Source organism: Eretmochelys imbricata, chromosome 21 (assembly GCF_965152235.1).
Source record: "Eretmochelys imbricata isolate rEreImb1 chromosome 21, rEreImb1.hap1, whole genome shotgun sequence".
NCBI lineage: Eukaryota > Metazoa > Chordata > Testudines > Cheloniidae > Eretmochelys > Eretmochelys imbricata.
This window is the reverse complement of record NC_135592.1, coordinates 4,907,974-4,930,293: the sequence shown is the minus strand read 5'-3', so window position 1 is coordinate 4,930,293 and position 22,320 is coordinate 4,907,974. Positions and strand designations below refer to the sequence as shown.

Here is a 22,320-nt window from a genome sequence, read left to right as displayed (position 1 = left end):
TGGCAACAGTGTTCTCAAAAATAAGAGCTTGAGAAGGGATCTGCAAGGAAGGAACCTACGTCATTAGATAAGGAAGGAATAACAGAGCCTTTGTTTGGCTTGAATGGGACCTGCCTATGTTTACACACACAGAAAAAACATCCAGAAGCTCCAAGTACAGCCTTTTCTGGCCTGGACCTCGCTGCAGGTTTGCACCCCCACTTCCTCTGTGATCTGCAGTTCCTTTGGTCTTGGCTACTTTGAGGAAGGCTTTTATTTTGCCAGTGCAATTTACTCTGTGGTTTTATCATCTCAGCTTGGCTGCAGGTGGTGTCCTGGTATCTGAGAAACGCACCCCGTATCGATTAGATCTCAGATACATCGGGGCATGTGGCACAAGCTCATTCAAAAAATCAGCTGCTCTATAACATATTATATCTAGAGTGTCTATAAGAGAGATTTCCTTGTGTCCTGTGGAAGATAGAGCCCAAATCTGGGAAAGCAATTCAGTTTTCCTGCATATATTTTATCTGCAGGATTCATTACTGCAGGAGATCAGAGAACCAAGAACTGCAGAGGAGCTAAAAGGGAGTTACTACTGGCAGCATTCATTGTTAGAATGAGGGTAACAGCTAGAGGCCCCAAGATCAGAGGCCCATTCTGCTAAGCAGCGTACTTACACATAGCAAGAGACCGATCCTGTCCTGGAGACACAGGGAAGTGGGACTGAGGCCCAGAGAAAATAAGTGACTTGCCCAAGTCATACAGGAAGCCTGTGATAGAGTTTGGAATAGAACCCAGACCTCCTGAGTCCTGTGTTTCAACCGCAGGACCATCCTTCCTGCTTCCTAGGCCTTGCTTTACAGTGTGAATGTAACTCACCCATGCTGGGATGTGGGGAGGGGGTTAAACTGAAGAAAAAAGATCACTATAAATGGCTTAAATAACTCCTATTGAGTCCCTTGTATGTGCACAGCTCCCACTCTAACACAAAGGGTCTAAAGATCAGGGTTTACCTGATCTTCTAACACCCAGGTTAGCTGGAGAAAAAGTTACTTGCCCAAGGTCACTGTGCAAGGCAGTGGCAGCACTAGAGATAGCCACTCGGAAGTCTGGGTTGCTCTTCCCATGTTCTGACCACAGGACAGCACTGCCCTCACGCAAATGCAAAGCTTTGGGCAATGAAGATTTTGGAGTCACTGTAATACTAAATAGAATAACCTCCCTCTTATTTCGTGGTTTTTTCCAGCAGATCTCAAGGACGCCAATATCATTATCCCCATTTTACTGAGGGGGAAACTGAGGAACAGACAGGGGAAGTGACTTGCATAAGGTCATCCAGCAGGCCTGCACCAAGCTGGAAACAGAACCCAGATAGTCTAGGTCCAATCCAGCCTTGTGCGCACTCTATCCACTAAGCAGCACTGCCGCTACAGACCTTTCCTGTTCTCCACTGAGAGGCTGCAGCACCATCTTTAGAGTTGAGGATCCACTGGTATTCCCACAACGAATCCCCGTAACATTTACCTAGGGACTTTTCCTGTCTCACCAACATGTAAAAAGGAGCAAGAGTTGTATTTTCACCTTCCATATTGAAAACATAGTCTATGCTCTGAGCTCCCCTGGCTGAGCCTGAACAATGCAGCAGGCTGAGAGGGTACAGGTGATCATTTTTCCCAGGCTCCTGCAGACAGCGAGGCACCAGTAAGCAACTCACGGAGAGATGTCTTAACTCTGAAATGCTTTGCTTTTGTTGGTCTGAGTCAAAGCCATAATCTATTTAGATAACATTGCTAATGCCTCAGTTCAACATTGAACCATTTATTCTGGCCCCAGAGACCAAGGCACAGAGCTAGGTAAACATTTCTCAAGGGAAACCTGTGTTTTTACCAGTTGATCAAAAAAGAAACTGGTTGATGGGGATGGGGAAAGGAGGGGGAAATAAAGTTACTTAACATATCGAATTAACAGAAATTAGCAGCATTAGCACTGTCCGGCAACCAGGATCAAAATCAGATTGGTTAGACAAGAGACTACTTGGCAACAACCAGGGGTGAATTTGACACTACAAAATATGAAAGGTTGCCCATTTTAAAACTAGACAGGGCACTGTGAAATGTGCAGTAGGGAGCAACACCTCACTGGCAGGAAGATGGATTGGGTGGCCCTATAGGCCTTTCGAATCTCGAGCTTTCACGAGTCCATGCAGATGGTTTAGATAGTAATATGCTACACATTTCTGTAGCACCTTTCAGTCAAAGCATATGCCAGACTCTCCAGGCACCCCTCTGCTCCGGATATTATAGCATCCACATCAGAGATGAGCACACAGGAAGGGAAAGGTTAACCAAAGCCTACCGTGTACAACAAGTTAGAGGCACAACCACAAATAAAACCCCAGAGTCCGGACTGCCCGTTCCTTTGCTCTAACCACCCATCCTCCATGAAACCAAAGAACTAGGCTCTACGAAGGAAAAGCTTCTAGGGCCTGGCAGAGAGAGTTGCCACAATGTCTTATCTATGCAGGGATACACAGTACTATTTGCTCCACACCCTTTGGGGAGATTCCAAAAGTGAAGCTCACACTCTAGGCATGCTTATGCTGTGTGGTGATATTGGGCAAGAGCACCTGTGATTTGTTCCTACCCTGTTAGTTCAGCAACAGCCATGGTAGCCCCACTGGCATAACACTGTGGGCTGGGGTACAGCCTGTTCTTACCTTTCCTTTGAAATTCAGCCTTTTGTGAGCAGACACTCTGTCACTCCTGTCCTTCCTCTGTACAATGCCCCACATGCAGCAGAGAGAGAGTGAGAGAGAATTTCAGCTGTGGGGCAAGTCACTGGGTTGGGACTCACCAGCAGTTCTTCTTTTCTCAGAGTTACTGTCTTGCTCCAGCCATACATGGGCACAGAGGAGCCATCTTCACTGCTGGTCAAAGCTGGGTAAAGTGGAACCAGTCCTAGCAACGCTTCTGGTACAGACACAACATGGAGAGTTTTAGAAGCTGTTGGGCTGGGCTTATTGCTGTGCAAAGAGCAGAGGGGGAGAAACGAACACTTTGCAGCCTACACCCTGTGTGAGCTGCTAGAGCCCTCTACCAGGAGAGCCTGTGCACCGTACATTTTGTTATCAGGATCCTTTGGGTGAAGCGGTCCAGAAATAAACAGAGTTGAAGAATGTTTTAAACCAAAAGTCTCATTCAGGCTAGGAGCCCTGCACTGAGTTCCTCAGACAGCAGCTTCACCTCATTATCACAACCAATTCCACCTGTTTCTGGTCAGCAGCACAGCCTAGCAGAGATTAACTCCTTGTCCGCCAGTGCTGGGGCAGGCCTCTGTACCCAAATACCTCAAAAAGCACCATTGCAGCTCATCAAATAGGTTTTCCATGAGCCCACGAGCTGGTTTTTCTGCACGGGAAAGCTTTAAAAAACTAATGTCTCCCTACCCATTTAGGGCCCCAATCCTTCAAAACTGAAACATGGGAATTACTTAATGCAGCTGAAGACAATGGGACATGCATAATTTTATACAGGTCAGCAGATACTTAAGGGTTACAGGATTGGCTGGAAGCTATATTCTTTATTCCCCAAGCAGGATAAGCAGCAAAGATTGCTGACTCACCCATGTGTGAACTTAGGCCTGGTGTTACAAAAGATTTTCTCTAGCTTTGCATTTCTCTCACAGACATGATGATTTCTCAGCACAAATACATCCATATTCTTTGTAACTGAAAAATGCACATAGGAGACCCCTGCTCTCTGGGATAAAGTGTACATTTGGATAATGAAACATGATGATCTACACATGTTTCACATGCAGATCAGGACAGCTTGGTCTTGGGGACCAAGGAATCAGGAGCCATGGATTTTATCCTGGCTCTATCACTGACCTGCTGGGTGACTCTTGGACAAATCATTGCATTGCTCTGTACCTCAGTTTCCCTTCCAACCCTTTATCTGTCTTGCCTATTTAGAATGTAAACTCTCTGAGGCCAGTATTGTTTCCAATTATTGTATAGTGCCCAGCATGATGGGGCCGTAATCTCAGCTGGAGCCTCTGGGCAGTGCCATATTTCAAATAATATTAATGGAAAAGGCCACCTTTATGCAGCTTGAAATTAATCCTTAGCAAAACACAGAGAGGTGCAGTTAAATCTGACTCCGATCTAAAGCCTCAGCCCTGCAAGTCAAAGGGGTGCCCCGGTGGATCAGCTTGCAGCATCCAGGCCTAAGACATTTATCAAGGAATAATATGTGCATTGTGGACAGCAGATAATCAACCATTAAGAGGGTGTGAGAGTTTAATTCAGGGAAAGGATTTTTTGAATATCTGATACATGTTTTTCACTTGCTCTGAACCCATTTGCTGAAAGAGAGAGAGTGTGCAAGCAAGCAAAGAATAAGAAACATCTTTTACTTATGCTATTTCTACGGGAAAGCAACTTCTCAGAGGGCAGTACATTCCTTTCTTCGTCCAGGCAGCTAACTGAGCCAGACACAGTTGCCAATGGAATAAACAGTCCATTGTTTCAAGAATACAACAGAAAAGCTGGGTTCACTTCTCAGCTCTTTTTACGGACAGTATTTACAGATCTGTTTGTAAAAAAAGATAACAAAATTTAAAATCAATAGTTTTTGTATTTTTACATGACTTCAGTGCTGGTGAAAAGGGCCTGACTGACAGAACTTGAAATTTAAATTTAAATCCTTCTTGCTAAGCATACTATGAGTCAGGCACAAAGCAGCCCTTCACCACATCCGAGACACCTGTGTGTCTCAGTATTGACATGGAATAGCAATAACATTTAGTAGCGAGAGGGTATGTCAGTTTTCCAGGCCTATTAGTCTTCAGCCCCAGTGCTGAAGCTGCCAAGAATGGAGTCTGTTAATGCCAATGGTGATGGTGTGTCCTCTACTCACTGTACTATGAGTCCCCTACTCATTGTATATGGGCCACCAATACATGGATCATATAGCAATGTCTCTGGTCAACCACCAACCTGGGCTTCATTGGAATCCGTGACATAGAGGTGAAAGCCACTGAGCCAGCCAGTCCCCTTTCTTCAATTAAATTTCTTTTCCCTTTACACGTACGTGCTCCCCCATCCCGCAAGGCTATGCCCAGGGCAGGGCTGTAGCTGCTATAATAATACTGGTCCCACTGATAGAGGCTCCAGGTGACATGCTTATAGAGGCCTCCACCTGCAGCTAGCCAAACTGTGGCTTGCTCAGTCAGGAGACTAGGAGCCACAAAGGCTACAGGCAGCAAATATTCACGGGGACTGGCTCCATCCTACAAAGTGAATCCGGACATAAGTAGGTCTGTTAGACTTCACTCTTTACTGAATGATATGTGACTCCTGACCCACGCAGAATGGGCTTGGCTTAAACCACTTTTTCCAAGAGAACAATCTCAAGCTCATGAGAAGGTGGAGATTGCTCCTGGCCTTAAAACTTCATGGTTGCTGAGAGGCCTTTTCTTTGTTCTTGAAAGTGAAAATCTTTCCCCCGTATGTTTTTTTTGTTTGTTTGTTTTAGTACAACCCCCTATTACTAGGGAAGGCCAAACATCAAAAGCAGGACTGAGGTTTCTTTCCTGTATGACAATTTTTTGGATTCTTTTAGGAAGTCTTTGATATCTACATATTTCCAAGGCCTCATGTTGGGTAACAATGCCAGCTCCTTCCACATGGCTTGACAGTACTGTTGCAAGCACTTGGAGTGGGGTGGGTTGTCTAGAGCAGTGTCATATGCTCTTGTACACCCACACACGGATTGATCACTCCCTTCACCTTCAACTAATGCCTCCAGTCTATGGGAGCCAGACACCAGAGGGTTCACTGCAAAACAACTACACATATGCTGTGGGAGGAGGGAATAGTAATTCAACTCCAAGTCTATTCACATCTCAGCACCAAACTCCACCTGGAAAGCTTTACATACAAGTTCCACAAGAGCATTAAACACTGAGAGGTTATAAAAAGCACAAGAAGGGGCATTCACTTACTCATGTTGCTGAGAGAGGAAAAGGCTGCACTTAAATACAAAGATGAGGCTAAACCAAACCATCACAGCGAAAGACTTTACAACTTCGGAGGTGATGGTAATCAGAACCCAGATCCATATATTGTAATGGGCCCAAGACCCTGCTGGAATTTGGAGTTGTTTGTAATCTGGATCCAAGTTTTTCTGGCTTGAGCCCATATCTCATTAGAAGCAATTCAGTTGCTATATGACACTTTTTTTTTTTTTTTTTTAACATATAACAATGAGAGCACAGAACCAGAGGCGTGGTAAATGAGTGGGACTTGCAGTTTGGGGGCATTCACTTTTGTAGTTCAGAGGATAGTAAGGGGAGGCCATTTCCCCACTTTTTGGAAGTGTCTCTTATGCAGACAGCCCCTGATTCTCCACTCGGAGGTCTGGAAGCTAGGTTAATAGCATGCGTCTTTAACAAGAGACAGTAAAATGCTCCATTGGCTCATGAAGGATTAAGCCCTCTCCCCGCTCCCTTCCCTTCCCTTCCAAGTAAAATCAGTATCAAGTCAATTTCTTACAAAGTTGACATAGCTCTGAATTTCCAAATATCTTCCCCACCCTTTGCTTGGGTGGTTTGACTGCTGATCACATCCCATTCTCTTCTGCTAAAGGAAGAGCAAAGAACCCTAGCCCACAACCTTAGTCCTGTATTAGCCCCTAGAAGCACCTTGCTAGGGTAGTTCAACACCGTACAGCACAGTGCTACATTAGCTCTGGGGTTTAGTGTACTTTAGAGTGGGACTTTGGAGTTCTTCAGATAAAAAAGGGTTACATTTTCCCAGCCATCCAAGGGATAATCTCTCCCTTATCCCCCGCTCCTGTCTCTTCTCCCCCACCCCCCCACCCCCGCTTCAAATCATGATAATAAGGCAGTCACCCTGGCACGTTTCACAATTCAGTGTCAGCAACAATGTGCTGCCTGGCTGAATGTCCATTTTTTGAGGATGCCTGTCCAGTCCCATTCTTCTGAGCCCCTCTGTTGTGATTTGGCTTCTCCTGAGGCTCGGACTGCTCTTGGGAGGCCACGGTGACCACTGTGTTTCCCTGGCTACCGTTTTCAGTGTAATAGAGGTCTTCATCCTAAATGGGTACATAGATAACAAATGCAGAGTTAGCGAAAGGAAAGGATGAACAGCAACCAGCTTAGATGCCAAGCAGGAGCTGCAAGGCTGTGAACACCTTCATGGCGCATAATAGCAGCAGGCATGGATACCAGCTTCTGTCAACAGGAAGGAGGTAGGATACAGGCCTTAACTGTGGCATTGCAGTACTAAGGGTTAGGCCCAGTCAGGGAGTTATTTCTTCTCAATGACCTAAAAAGCAGAACACGCTGGTTTTTGTGCTGTTCAGATAAACAGGCCCAGGCTCTGCCTTCCTTGGGAGTTTGCACACCCAGCCCTGGTTTCTCCAGCTCTCTTTTCCACATGGGTCAGGCAGGAAACATTTGGTTTATATCCTATCTTCAGCCTGCAACTCAGATAAGCAGCTTTCAGTAATGAGATAGCAGGGGCTTAAGCCACACATTCTTACAACTTAAATTTGGTTCCCTGTGGTGGTCTACACACACACATTATTACCATCCAACTGTCAAGTGCATTAAGAAGCAGGGGCAGGTTTCACCTGCCTCTGAAGCAGAAGGTTACGAGACAGTGTTGTAGACCAGACTAGATGGACCACTGCTCTTGTTCTGCTGTGACAGCTCTGAAGGCCCTAAATGCAGCAGATCTGACAGTAAGGCCAGCAAGAGCTAGGGACATGAGGCTGTATGTGAAGTACACTTGCCAATAGAGTGTATCAGGAAGGAGATGCAGGCTGACAGAGTCTGAGGCCCTCTATTTGTCCACAAAGCCATGTACAGCATAGGCAGCAGGAGGACAAACACAGAGTCCCCTCCCAATATGCCTCAGTCCTGCCCTGGAATGGACATCTCTTACACATAAATGGAGTTCTGGATCTATGGCCCAATTTACTTTTTGGCTTCTTTGCTGAACCATCAACTGTGGTGATGGTGGTGTTTGTGATGGAGACACCTGTCCACTGGAAACTGGATTAAGACCCCCAGGCTTATTTAACATAGGGAACATCAAATCGCCATTAGATACCAGTGACTTTCAGTCACTGCCAAGGTGGGCCAGGAGGTTAGATCCAGTGCCCTAGAGGTGACAAGCTCTGTATCCTGTTACCAAGCCCCTGATCATATCATCTACTACACATGCACTGTCATTTGCATTCATGCATTTGGGAGGATCCGTCCCAGAATACTGAACTTTATTAGCCTCCCACTGTATAACTGCACATGTGCAACTAGATGAACATGCTCTGACTGCACTTCATAGAAATATTCAAGTCTCCATAAATCAGTGATAAAGAAGGAACCCCCGGAACTCAGCAAAATCTGTAAGAGGAAAAATATATATAGGAAAATATTTTCTTTCTTTCTTGATGTTCTTTATTATCCCCATTGGTTAAGCGGGGGAAACAACCTTTATTACAGCATAGATACAAGTTAGATGTATACTTTGATTATTAAATGTAATGATTGCAGAAAAGTATTTCATTTTCAGTGGCAAATTCACATGCTTTCAGAGTCTCTGGAGGAGTCTTCCCAGGTGAGTTCTTACTGCCAGGCAAAAGAAAGTGTTAGACCTAGAAGTGACAGGGAGCAAAGGATAGTGATCCCCAAATGAACAGTCAGAGAATATTTAATATTAGAGAGGAAGAGAGATTTCCTTTCACTCTTCATGCTTTGGGGTCTAGCACAGCTGTTTATGCCTCTCTTATCTCCATCTCCCCATTCACCACACTCAGGCTGGTTCAGTCACAGGCTCACCACGTTTTCTGTTTCCCTGTCGGCCTGCCTGTAGTGGCACCCAGAGCAACAAGCCGTCTTGTCACACCTATTCATACATTCATAAGCTATAGGCAACTTGTACAGAACATAAGCTGAGCCTCTCTCGCCCCCCAAACAGAGACTGTTAGTGGCGCTTAGAGGTCTTTGGCAGTGGGTCACTCCCTTAGAGAGCTTGTGACTCTGTTGCATTCCCTCCTCCGCATTCCTCCTGTATTTTGGTTTCTCTCTACTTCTTGTTTTGCCAGCTATAAGCACTAACCAGCCTCTCTCCCCTGGGGCTCCAACTCCGTCGTTTCATAAGGAAGTATCCAGCCAAACTCAGAAACGCCAGCAAGAGTCCAGATGTGACCAAGGCAATCAGTGTCTTCCGGGGACTGTTCTGGTGAAGTCCAGGACTCTCCAGTGTATGGGATTTTATTCCAAGCTGGAAATATACCAAACAGAGCCAAGAGTCTCATAAACAGGAAATTTGTGCATGCACAACATCTGCTGAGAGCATTCCATATTTTAAAGACACAACTTTGTCTTCCACCCCAGTTCTTTATATATACAAACACACACACACAGGGCTTGACCCATCTCCCAAGGAAACCAATGGAAACTCATTCGCTTCAGTGGGAGTTGAATCAGAGCTTTAGAGCCAGGTTGAAAGCCCCACAAGCCCAAGATTCTCCTTCTCCAGGTCAGCTACAGCACAGGCCAAAGCAGTGCAAGATTTCCCCACACTGCCCCAACACTGTGCCTTACCCCTGACCTGCAGGCACCAACTCTAGGGGAAAGAAATCTCCAGGGCATTCAGTCCTTGGCCCCTCTGCTGAGACTGACAACCTTTATTGGAATTGGAAAAGGTTCAGAAAGGACAACAAAAATGATTGGGGTATAGAACGGTTTCCATATGAGGAGAGATTAATAAGACAGGGACTTTTCAGCTTGGAAAAGAGACGACTAAGGGGGGATATGATAGAGGTCTATAAAATCATGAATGGAATAGAGAAAGTAAATAAGGAAGTGTTATTTAGTCCTTCTCATAATACAAGAACATGGGGCCACCAAATGAAATTAATAGGTAGCAGGTTTAAAACAAACACAAGAAAGTATTTTTTCACGCAATGCACTGTCAACCTCTGGAACTCCTTGCCAGAGGGTGTTGTGAAGGCCAGTACTATAACGGGGTCCAAAAGGGAGCTAGATAGATTCATAGAAGATAGGTCCATCAATGGCTATTAGCCAGGATGGGCAGGAATGGTGTTCCTAGCCACTGTTTGCCAGAAGCTGGGATTGGGTGACAGGGCATGGATCACTTGATGATTACCTGTTCTGTTCATTCCCTTTGGGGCACCTGCCATTGGCCACTGTCAGAGGACAGGATACTGGGCTTGATGGACCTTTGGTCTGACCCAATATGGCCGTTCTTATGTTACGTTCTTATGTTCTGGATGAGAAGCAATGCAGAAGCACAGTTTTGTATAATTTTTATTCTCTCCATCTCCGGGGCCCTGGGTTGTGCACTCTGTAGAGCCTACACACCCAGGATTGAAGGACCGCACAGCTCACTTGCATTCTAAGCATCCTCCTCAGTACCCTGCGTTTAACTCCCCTAAAAAGAGTTTTCGCCCACATGAGAACGTTATGTCCTTGAGACGTAGAGCACAGATGCAATAACTTAGTTCATGTTTAGCTGCTGGGTGCCATTTTTTTACAGGCACCTGGAGTTCAACTTTACAAGGTAATGCGACCTCAGTGGTGTATAGAGAAGATTAATTAATGTCAGTATGGCACTTTGAAGAGTTATTATTGGGACCCATATCCTTTAAAAAAAAATACTACAGTCCATTACTGTAATCATCCAAAGCACTGCAGCATACAGTAGTGATACCAGAGGACTCTGTGGTAATGGTTGTAGAATGCTATAGTGAGTGTTTGCACACACACACACTCTGAATTTTCAGAAGTGACAGGTGATTTTGGGTGCCCAACTTGAGACACATTACAAGGCCTTGATTTTCAGAGGGTGGGTGCACAGCTGTTTCTAAAAATCAGGCTCCTCTAAATAGTCTCAGGTCAGACACCCAAAAATCACTAATTACTTTTGAATATTTAGCCCCCCCTCCCCCTTTTTTTTTTTTTTTTTTTAAAGGGATACACTGGCAATGGGTACTTCATACATATTTTGAAGTAAATAAAGTAATAAGAGATTCTGCTGCTGGGCTTAGAAAACACTTGACAGTGACTTCAGAAAGTTCATGGTCTTCCCAGAGGGAAAAGTGCTGAAGTGATTCTGGTTCCAGGATCCCTAAACAGATGAGGCTTCTGTGTAGGTCTGCAAAGCCTCAGGAATTCCCTGTCAGAAGATTTCTACAGGATGAGTGTAGGGCTGCATTCTGTTCTGGTTTTCCCAGGAAATCAGTAAGGGTGCTCAGTATGCATTGCCAGCTGTCCAGTTTTATGGGGTCGGGATCATCCCAGAAATGTCCTGTTTTATGTACGTCAGAGGTGGCAACCCTAGATGATTGGTTCATTCAACATTTTGAGCCCCTTTTGTACCAACCTGTGTGTTGCAATAGAATATGGCAGCATTCTTTAAAGTGCCGCCTTGTTAGCATCCGAGGACCTACAACAGAGGTGGGCAATCTACAGCCCGCAGGCCACACCCGGCCCATGGGACCGTCCTGCCCAGCCCTTGAGCTCCCAGCTGGGGAGACTAGCCCCCAGCCCCTCCCCCGCTGTTCCCCCTTCCCCGCAGTGACACCGCCGCATGGGCAGTGCAGCTTGCGCCCGCCCACCTCCCAGGCTTTCCAATAAGCCAGTCCTGCCGCTCTGAGCGGCATGGTAAGGGGACAGGGAGCAGTTGGATAAGGCGCAGGAGGTCCCGGGGGGCAGTCAGGGGACAGGGAGAGGTTGGATGGGGCAGAGGTTCGGGGGTGGGGGGCAGTCAGGGGATGGGGAGCAGGGGGCAGTTTGATAGGAGTGGGAGTCCCGGGGGGCAGTCAGGGGACAAGGAGCAGGGGGGTTTGGATGGGTCAGGGATTCTGAGGGGGGCAGTCAGGGGGCAGGAAGTGGGAGGGGGCGGATAGAGTGCAGGGGCCAGGCTGTTCGGGGAGGCACAGCCTTCCCTATCCGGCCCTCCATACAGTTTCACAACCCCGATGTGGCCCTCGGGCCAAAATGTTTGCCCACCCCTGACCTACAAGGCACCATTGGGAGGTATATTATTCCTCATGTAACAGGAACATGAATCAGTGCTTAGATCAGAATCTGTTTAGAGCACAAAAACAATCTGATTAGTACAGACAGTGAAAGATCCCCTGTTTCTCCCCAAAACAGATACAGCCTAGCAAGCCTCCTCCACACATTGACTGACCTCTGACCACCTCTAGGGAACAAAGGGGTTGATCTCTACAGCCCATTGGTGTCTGTCTCCTCTGACTGCCAGCCAGGATGCCCATTAAAGTGGCATAGTGTTGATAGCTGGACTGAAATCATCTTATTTATAGTTGGTCACCAAATGCCCCTGAGATAGTAATACTTTTCAGTTATCACCAACCTGGACTGGATTTGAACTATCAGTGAAAGACTACTTTATCCTAGCCCACGAAGCCATCCAGTCTCCCATGCTTAAGTAGCTTAAAGCATTTACCTTAGTTAGATCAGACGTTGGATGTTGGAGGAGCTTTTCTATTGCATCTGCATCTGTAGTTTTCAAAACAGAAAGGTTGTGACATGAATGCCAACAAGTCAATACTTCCAGTTTATATCAGTATTGAAGAGACAAAGGAGAAGCTATGAACTCCCTATTCATTCTGCAGGAAATGCTGTGACTCAATATAAGCCAAATAAATCTTTAGTTAAACTCACTTAATAGAGAAAGGAGAAGAACAGTTACAGAGCTGATATGTTCTCTGAGAATTCTGCTTTCTAGTCTGTGCTTTAGTGTTAGTTTTTCGAGCACATGTTCATATAACCCCCAGCTCTGCCTCCACAAACAAGTCATACATCCTCACGGTCCACCAACTGTTAACTTCCCTCTTTCCCACAGAAGCCCCCACTTTCCTTCCTATCCCCCATACACAGACACAGTGGTCACAACAAAATCCAGAGACATTGGTTCCACTAACCTTTACTGCCAGCCTGAATGAGCAGCATGCAGAAGGGATCCACCTCAGATTTGGCGAATTCAATGTGGCATGGCGGAGAAGAGAAGAGATTGTCGCGTGCTGCTGTGTCACAAATCACCATACCTAAATTTGCTCCTTTTGTCTTTACAAAATTATTCTGTAAAATTCCCATAAAGAAAGAGTTATTAAAAGAAACTGGACAAATCCACAAATGGTCTCCCTCAATGACATCTAAAACATATCACTAGCTTGTGTTATTGTTATCACTTACATTGCAATAGTGCCTGCAGCCTTCTTACCAGATCTGGACCCCATTGTGCTAGGCATTGTACAAACATATAGCCAACACCAGTCTAACATCAGCTCAAACTGGGAAGCAGTCTGATCCAACAGACTGAGCAATGGACTGGGAGCCAGGGACCACAAACACCAATTCTTCCTCTTCCACCAACTTATGTGACCTTGAATGAGAAATTTCACTTCTCTGTGCCTTTTTTCCCATCTGCCAAATGGGAATTTTGATACTTACTCACCTCACAGAACAATTTTATGCTTGTAAAATAAATTTTAAATATTAACGAAATTTTAAAAATTTATTTTTACCAAGCCTAAATTTGGGGTCTAAGGTGCTTAGGTGTGTCCCTTTAAATCTCAGAATGAGAAAGAAGCCAAGGGAGGCTTTATTGTTCTGAAATTGCAGGCACTATCTGCCCCATTGTCATCAACTAGGAGAAGAGGGAAATAACAAAGAAAGACTAGCCTTCCTGTTTAGGAAATGTGTTTAGTATTTCTGATGGGTTGTTGATCAAAGACGGAGCAAAGAATAAAATCTTCTCACTTTTAGCATTAAAACGACACTTCTACTTAAAAACAATAGTGACTCTTGGGTGGCAGAAGGGAAAAATGGATTGCAGCTTTTTCCTCCTCTTGGCCAACTTGAACACCAAACAGGATGGACCTTCTCCTGAAACCTGTGTACACACATACTCTGGATTGGGATCAGGGCTGGACTTTACTAAAACTGGGTTACCATTTCTTAAAATATTCTATCTGGGAGGGGGCTGGACAACTCAGAGTGGCTGCTTAGCACTTTCTAAAATCAGGCCTCTCTGATATGTGTCACACTGGGTACTCAAAAAATGGAGATGCCCAAAAATCACTAGGCCAGTGGTTCTGAAACATTTTCTGTGCATGGCCCCATTTTTACGTATATTGCTTCCCGCAACCCCAAACAGCATGGAAGATGCCATTTAAAAACAATGTCTTCCATGCAGCATGACCTTGCATGCACCAGAGGTGGATTATGGTGTTGTGGGGTCCTGGGCCAGAGCAAGTGGGCCCCTCCTTCCACCTGCAGTCTCCCTAACCCCCCTACCCCCGTGACTCCTGCCAGGGAAATGGGGTTAAGGCATGGGGTCTTGCTCCCCACCCCCGCAGCACTCCTGCCAGGAAGCAGGGTTGGGGTGTAGGGGTTTGCCCCGCTCTGCCCGCCCAGCAACTCCGCTCCCTGGCAGGAGCACAGGCAGGCCAAGCGGGGCAAACCCCTGAACCCCAACCCCGCTCCCTGGCAGGAGTGCCGGGCAGGTGGAGTGGGTCCAGGCACAAGGGCACCCATTTTTCTGGGGCCCCCCAGATGGCCAGGGCTCCTGGGCACAGGCTCCACTGGCCCAGTGGCTAATCTGCCACTAGCATGCACATACATGTGCAGGGTCACGCTGCATGGAAAGCTCCATTTTGTAGAGCAAAATAGTGTCCTCCACGCAGTGTGAACTTGCGCATACGGTACATGTGATGCCATGCTGTGTGGAGGACACCATTTTGTAAAATGCACACTTTGAATTGCCACAACCACATTTACTGATGGAGAAACCCACAGTTCTGGAACTGTTGCACTAGTCACTTTTAGAAAACATTGGCCTAGCTGAGCACCAAACAATAGAAAACCTCCCAGTCACACCAGTAAAACCATTTATACTGGCTTCTTGTGAAAACAGAAGGTTTAAAACAACCAGTTAGTACTATTTCCATATACAGTAGTTTGTTTTGGGGTTGGGGGACTGAGATGGGAGGAAAGACCTGTGTGTATTTACTTTTGTCTGCTGTGGAAAGAATGCTTGAGAGTGTTAGAGTTTCCTTTGCATTTAACAGAGACAGACACCAGATTATTGCATGCATGCCTTGGGAAAGGCCAGCAGGAAAAATGAGAAATGACTCAGCCTCCTCTATCTACTCTCCTCTCAGACAGTTATCTGGTTTCCAGGTTCAGCAGTTAACCAAGCTTGGAGATCAAATTGTTTTTTCCATGCAATGATTAGTTAAGGTGGAGGCATGAGGAGAGAGGCACCATGGGATAAGGGTATCTGGAAAAGCCTTTGTTAAAACTGGGGTGGTTTAAAGCATTTCATATTTGGGGATTCCAAGTGTACGAGCAGTCACATGCGACTTGCAGGAGTAGCTGGAATCCAAGGGCAGAGGACCTGTGTCAAACATACTCAGTGATTTGCCCAAGGTCACATGGGAAGTCTGTAGCAGATGCAGGAATTGAACCCTGAGCCCCAGTCCAGTGCCTTAACTTCAATACCATGCTCTAAAATTTATTTTTATTATTTAATTTTAATTTTTTTAGATTTTCCAGCATTTCAGTCATTCCCAAGGGTGAGCACAATTAACAGGACTCATTTACTAACTTACCTTTAACTAAATACACCCAATTGCTTGGACAGTGAATCTCCACCAGAATATAGAAATATACAAAACCTCACATCTGACAATGCTGTCTGTTTACTGCATCCGATGAAGTGAGCTGTTGCTCACGAAAGCTTAGGCTCAAATAAATTGGTTAGTCTCTAAGGTGCCACAAGTACTCCTTTTCTTTTTGCCCACTAGATGGCATCTGTGTTTGTGGTCACTCACTCCCATACCTTTCAACATGAACTGTTGCTAAAATACTTTCAGCATGAATATAAACAGGAGAAATGCCAGTTAATAGGTAATTTACAAGGAAAAGTCAATAGAATAAGAATCTAGCTCCCCCCCCCCAGTGATCTCAGTGTGGCTGGCTAATGGAGGTAAAGTTAATCACTGTAATTTCACACCAGTTAGCAGTCCCACAAGATTCTTTACCATCTAGCATTTGTCTCAGGTCTTCACCTGCTGCACAGTGAGTTTATTCCCCTGCAACTTCACCTTAGCTGATCCTTCCCCATTCATCTCATCTTAGTTTTACAAACAAATAATTGCACTAACAGTTTCCAACTGGACAAGTTCATACAGACCTGGGTTACCCTTCAAAGCCATTGAACTGGGGCAGTGAGGCCCAGGTTCCACCGTGTCCCCCTTGTCTGACCCAATTTCCTCTCCATGCCAGCTGGCAGTAAGGGAAGAGGAGGATGGTAAGGCAGAGGAGATAATGTGTGCAGGACTGGAGTAGGTGTGTGTGTTTGTGAACAGTGATTTCCTGTTAAACAGGAGGAGACAAAAGAAGTTGAGGTGGCCCCAGGTTGCACCATGATGGAGAAGGACATGATTGAATTCCTCCTGCTGACTCTTGTTGTTGTGTACTCTGTGCTCAGTCAGCAGCAAGCAGTTTGCACTCCCCATGCCCTGGGAACGGAGCACAAGCCGTAAATACAACACTAACATGCCAGGCACCATCAGCTTTGCTGGCCCCTTGTGGCTGCAAGGGGCCTTGCTGGCCCCTTGACATGATAGTAAGAACCTGCCCCAAAAACCTCACACTGTTCCCATGCGGCTTTAAAACAAGGGGCCACTCTGCCCACCTGCATAGTTGCTACTTACACATGTGTCGGGCTCATGGAGATGCAAGCAGATCACTCTGGGCTTCTTCACATGTTTAATATTCTGGCAAGCGATGGTGTAGGGCTAGAAAGTAAAAAAAAATACAGCTGCATTTGTAAATTGCGTAGGTACAGAGAGACAGGTCAGGACACATGGCTGCATCCCTTAGGCAAGTCTTTGAAGCTCCTAGATAACAGGCGTCTTTCTATTTCTGTATTCAGAATGGTTGGGATTATGATCCTCAAGCTCCACTGATTCCCAAACCCTGTTTTATCAAGGAGTTTTCCAGGCCACATCCTGTAATTACACTGCAGAAGATGGAGTGGGCAGGCAGTCTCTACAGAGCTGTTCTCTATATGGCCTGCATGTATCCAGGTTTCCTGCATCCTGGCCCCTAGGTACAGCCTAACTGTACTAGCTCTGCCATCTGCAGCCTTTACTTAGATTCAGCCCATTATGATTCACATCCTTAGGGTGAGGTTGCTTGCTCTGCTCCCCAGCTGGTTGCTAGTCCTTAAAAACTCTGCAAAGAAAGGTTCCAATTCCACCTCTCTGGCAATTCTAGCCCTATAACATCTATTGCCAAAATAGTCCCATTGAACCTATCCCATGTAGCCTGCTTGTCTCAAGTTGAAAAGCGTCACTGTGGTAATAGACATGCCTTCTGAAAATCTGTTTTAATGGCAAACCTCACTGTATCAGGAAGGCAGGACAGAGCAAGCGGGAACAGACTGAACTGCAGCAGGGAAGATGTAGCCAAAGGACATGAGATCACCATGGCTGGAGATACTCCAGACTAAGCTAGAAATCCATCTATCCGGGATGGTTTGAGGAGAGTGAGAACAATTCTGCAGCAATATCAGAGGCAGCCCACTAGAGGTTCCTTGCAGCCCAAAGAAATCTAGGATATGCAGTGCCCTATAAGCCGTTCCGCTAGAAATGTGTTTGTATCAGTTGCGGAATCCCTTACAACACGCTTGTCAATCCCAGAAGTGTGCTTTTTTCAAATGATCTGCCATATCCAGGCATTCTGGCAAGGGGTTCCATGAAAGACAGTGCCAACCGGTAACTCCTGGCAATTCTCTAATGCCTTCAGGGGGTCTCAGAACCATAAATGAATATAGCCTCACAGCACCCGAGGGATAGGGCAGTCTCATTATCCCCATTTCACAGAGAGGGGGAAGTGACCTGCCCAGTGTCACAAAGGGAGTTTTTGGGAGGGCCAGGAACAGAATCGAAGTCTCCTAACTCCCAGTCCTGTGCTCCAGCTACAAGGCTGTCCTGTGTCCCATACGTGCGCAGCACTGGATCTGGTTTAACATAGCATGGTATGAACAAACCACAGCTTCTGAATAAAGTCTTCAGGAACAACATGCTCACCATGATTCATCAAATGCATAGTCAAGCACTTCCTCCTACCTCCATGGTGCTACTAGGCGGGGGTCCTGTGGCAGCTGAGTGGGAAGTTTGCTTTGTGAGGACAGTAGTGGCTGTCGAAACCATTTCCAAAGTCGTGGCTCGTGCTGTCGTACTGAAAGGAGCCTGTGATGTGTTCGGCTGCGAATCGGGAGATGTGTTCACTGACACTGACTGGTCTGACACATGCATGTGTGTTTGGGTGGGTCCTGTGGAAGTCGCAGGGCTGGTGTCTTCAGTCATTTTGGTCGTTTCAGCAGTACTTTCTTTTCCTGCATAGAAAAAAATAGGAGCATGCTTAAGGCCTCTCGAATCAAAGTTTGTCATTGTAGTGACGGAACTGCAATATTGGTTTGCCGTAGCCAGTGGTACTAGAATGTATTATCGGCTGTAGAAAACACAGACATTAGATTTGCTTCGTAGTTACCTAACTGTTACATGCACTTATAAGCTGCTTACAATAGGCTAATATTCTGTGTGTATTCTACAAGTGTGTAAAGCTGCTATTGCTTGGCTCACGCCCCAACACTGACCTCCCCAGTGCCAACCCTGCCTTCTCACTGGACTCAGAGCCCTCAAACAAATAGATCCGTTGATTTAAAAAAAAAAAAGTATGTGTCTCTTTTTAAGATCCTTCAGCTTGAATCCCCTCAAGCTCAGGCTTATAGCAGAAAGGCAGACATCTTACATTTAAAGATGCTATATGCAGAACTCACAAAGGGAGTGCAGAGACATGTGAGATAACCAGGGCATCTGATCATTATAGTTTAGCCTGCCTGCCATCCCAGATCTAGTGATCAGACTGCTTCTCCTAAGCAATCACTTTAAAGCAAAGATGGGTTCAAGCTGCAAGTTTTGGATCTGAATCCACACTTCTCTAAAGAACAGAGGTAGAAGCAGAGTCTGGAATACAGAAGTATTTCAGGACCCAGGGGACAAGTTGGGGTTCACATCCGTGGTTCCATACTGGACTCATTTCTAAAATATCATTTTGGTTTGACCATGAGTTAAAAGCCCATTTCGATGAGACAACCTGTTCTAAATCATCCTTTGGGTGCCTGCTTAAAGTTTCACTTTCACATCTTGTAAATTCAGTCACTAAAGCACATCAGCAAATGGAAATTGCAGAGAGCATGGAGAATAATTAGCAAGTCCAAATCAATTTCCCATACCTTCTGGTGCTGGTGAAATATTTGTAGGCTCCAAGGAGATCATTGTTTCTGTGAGAGCGACAGTTGTTGTTGCTGGTGTTAGACTGGCGATAGTAGCATTCATCGCTGAAGGTGAGGTAGTGGCTGGTGAAATGTGGTTATTTCCACTAGAAACTTTATTGTCTGGGGGGAAAAGGAGTATTAATTTGTAGCTAAAAAGCACAATATGGCATCTGTTCTAAGAGCTGCAGACTGACAGGACTCTGATATTTCAGTCACATGCAACATGAGAGTCCCTTTCTGAGAAGAAATATGTATGATTTTTGCAATGTTTCTTTTGTTTGTTTTTACAAGGGGTTGGGTTTGATTGCTTCTTCCCCTTTTCTGTTTGAAGGCTTCTGATCATTGGGCTGTCCTGTTGGTACTGACTGTCCTTTTGACACTCGGATCCGGGGCAGCAGAGGAGGGAGGTTTAAGCCCCCCCCCATCCCACACACATACACACTGTCCCCTAGCCTTCAGGAAAGGGTGGCAGACTCATAGACTTTAAGGCCAGAAGGGACCATCATGATCATCTAGTCTGACTGCCTGCACATTGCAGGCCACAGAACCTCGCTTACCCAGTCCTGTAATAGACCCCCTAACCTCTGGCTGAGTTACTGACGTCTTCAAATCATGGTTTAAAGATTTAATGTTACAGAGAATCCACCATTTACACTCTTTTAAACCTGCAAGTGACCCGTGCCCCATGCTGGAGAGGAAGGCGAAACCCGCCAGGGCCTCTGCCAATCTGACCCAGGGGAAAATTCTTTCCTGACCCCAAGTACGGCGGTCAGTTAGACCCTGATCATGTGGGCAAGACCCAGCAGCCTGACAAACCTGGGAAAGAATTCTCTGTAGTAACTCAGAGCACTCCCAATCAAGTGTCCCATCACTTGCCATTGGAAATATTTGTTACTAGCAAGTTACAGATCGGCTACATGCCATTGTAGGCAGTCCCATCATACCATACATACTCTCCATGAATTTATCAAGATCAGTCTTGAAGCCAGAACTTCACTCCTCTGATGGTTATAAACCTTTGTCTAATTTCAAGTCTAAGTTTATTGATGGCCAGTTTATATCCCTAAACCATTCCCTTCCACAATAGGATCACTGTACCAGGACTGGCCTAGAGATTGACCACCCCTGAGTAGCCCCATGCCACCTTGAGGAAAAGGCAGAGCTCTCTCTGGTATCCTCTGTTAATTATTTAGTTTTGGAAAAGTTTATTACATTCTCTAAAGGGGAGAAAAGGGTTTTTTAATAGTTCTTTTCACAAGCAGACAGTTTTTTCCTTGCCAAAACAGCTGAAAAGCCTTATAATTCATATGGAAGAAATTCAGAGACCAAACAATCAAACTGGGACATATCAAAGGCTCAAATGTTAATCTAGTTTCTGTTTGCAACTCTAAACAAGAATGGAGCAGCAACTGGACATGATGGTCCTGGTCCTACATTAAGCCCCTGGGAATACAGGAGTCCAGCTGTGCAGAGCTCAAAGCAGGACTGGATTGTACACTGGCCTAAATTAATAGGTTTGGGAGGAAAGATTCAGCATTTCAAAAAGACCACTTGTGTGCTATAGGAAAAAGAAATGGAAATTTCAAATATATTCACATTATTGCAGGCACAAACTCTTTCAGGGCCTGATCCAAAGGCCAGTGAAGTCAATAGAAACATTCCCATAGGCTTTGAATCAAGTCCTTGTTGACTAGAGATGTTGCATCTCTTTGAGGCAAAATGGAACATATAGAGAATCATCAAATATTCTCATTTAAAAGTTTGTATATTTCCTAGTAATCACATGATATGAGATAAATATGCCACCTTTGACTTTGCTTATGTGATATTTGAAGCAAGCCTTAAACATCGTTGAAGGCTTTTCCTCTCCTGTTCTTCATGCTTTTTTATTCCTCTCTGGAAACCTATTTCTGTTTTCCACAAACTGGTTCAATACCTACTTCACATTCTATGTGTTTTTAGATTCTTGTAAAAAATACATTGATTGTTGCATTAGTTTCTATCCAGTAGTGACTGAACTCTAAAACGTGGAAGATAAATTATTTCATCATTATTCATTTTTTCAGAACCTAACAGAGATGATATTAAGTTCTTTATCAGCTGCTGAGCATTCTAGCTCTGCCCAGCAAAACACTTAAACCTGTGCTTAATTTTAAGCATGTACGTAAGTCCCATTGAAGTCATGCTTATGTACATGCTTAAAGTTCAACAAATGCTTACTGTTGTTCTAAATGGGAATATTTTCCTGAACTGGACCCTTAGTGCTTTGCTGGATTGGGCCCAGAATGCTCAGCCCATGGGAGAATTGGGCCCTAAATTACTTTACGGGATTGATTACAGAAATGGGCTTAATCCATGCTGTTGTCAAGCTAAATATACAGGAAATATTTTACAATCCAAATTAGGTAACAGACCCTTTAAGAAAGAAAAGTGACCCTTGTCTCTTAATTCATTAGATTAAAATTGCTAGCTGTTGATCCTGGAAATTCTGAAGTCTGAGTACAGGGTTATGTTATGAAATAAAATTTTGTTTGTATGCGCACGCATGGGAGAAATATTGGAATGCTGAGGAGTTGCCAGCTACACAAGCAAAACACACGATGAGGTAGATTCACAAGACCATGTTGAGATGTCTCTGGCAAAGGTTTGGGAGCATTTCAAACCTCCACGATTCATGCCTCATGTGAAATCCTTCATAATCTTGCACAACATACAGTCAGTATTGAGAAAAACTGGAAGGATTTTGTCATGAGACAATGAAATGATTGGAAGAGCATGTAAAGAAGGGAGAGAAATTCATTGCAAATAAGAATGATGCAAATGTTACAAGGAACCCACTACAAGACAGGCTTCAGGGGCAGGTCACTCCAGCCAGGGATAGTTTCACAGACCCTACAGCTATTTAG

At 45.2% G+C, this 22,320-nt stretch overlaps 1 protein-coding gene across 3 annotated transcripts in view; it reads right to left on the bottom strand.

Annotated features, from left to right (window-relative positions):
- Nucleotides 1-4,286: 4,286 nt before the first annotated feature.
- CD34 (CD34 molecule) overlaps nucleotides 4,287-22,320 on the bottom strand; it is a 30,471-nt gene continuing 12,437 nt past the window's right edge. Inside the window, exons 2-9 of one of the 3 annotated variants that reach the window (XM_077839438.1) lie at nucleotides 19,373-19,534; nucleotides 18,204-18,472; nucleotides 16,785-16,868; nucleotides 12,987-13,143; nucleotides 12,509-12,561; nucleotides 9,131-9,295; nucleotides 6,898-7,100; nucleotides 4,287-4,574 (exon numbers count right to left, since the gene is read on the bottom strand). In XM_077839438.1, coding sequence (XP_077695564.1) covers nucleotides 6,909-7,100; nucleotides 9,131-9,295; nucleotides 12,509-12,561; nucleotides 12,987-13,143; nucleotides 16,785-16,868; nucleotides 18,204-18,472; nucleotides 19,373-19,534 — 1,082 coding nt within the window. In that variant the 3' untranslated portion in view covers nucleotides 4,287-4,574; nucleotides 6,898-6,908. Of the gene's footprint in view, nucleotides 4,575-6,877; nucleotides 7,101-8,305; nucleotides 8,641-9,130; nucleotides 9,296-12,508; nucleotides 12,562-12,986; nucleotides 13,144-16,784; nucleotides 16,869-18,203; nucleotides 18,473-19,372; nucleotides 19,535-22,320 lie in introns of those variants that run through there. The other 2 variants (XM_077839437.1, XM_077839439.1) reach the window with 2 other exon arrangements.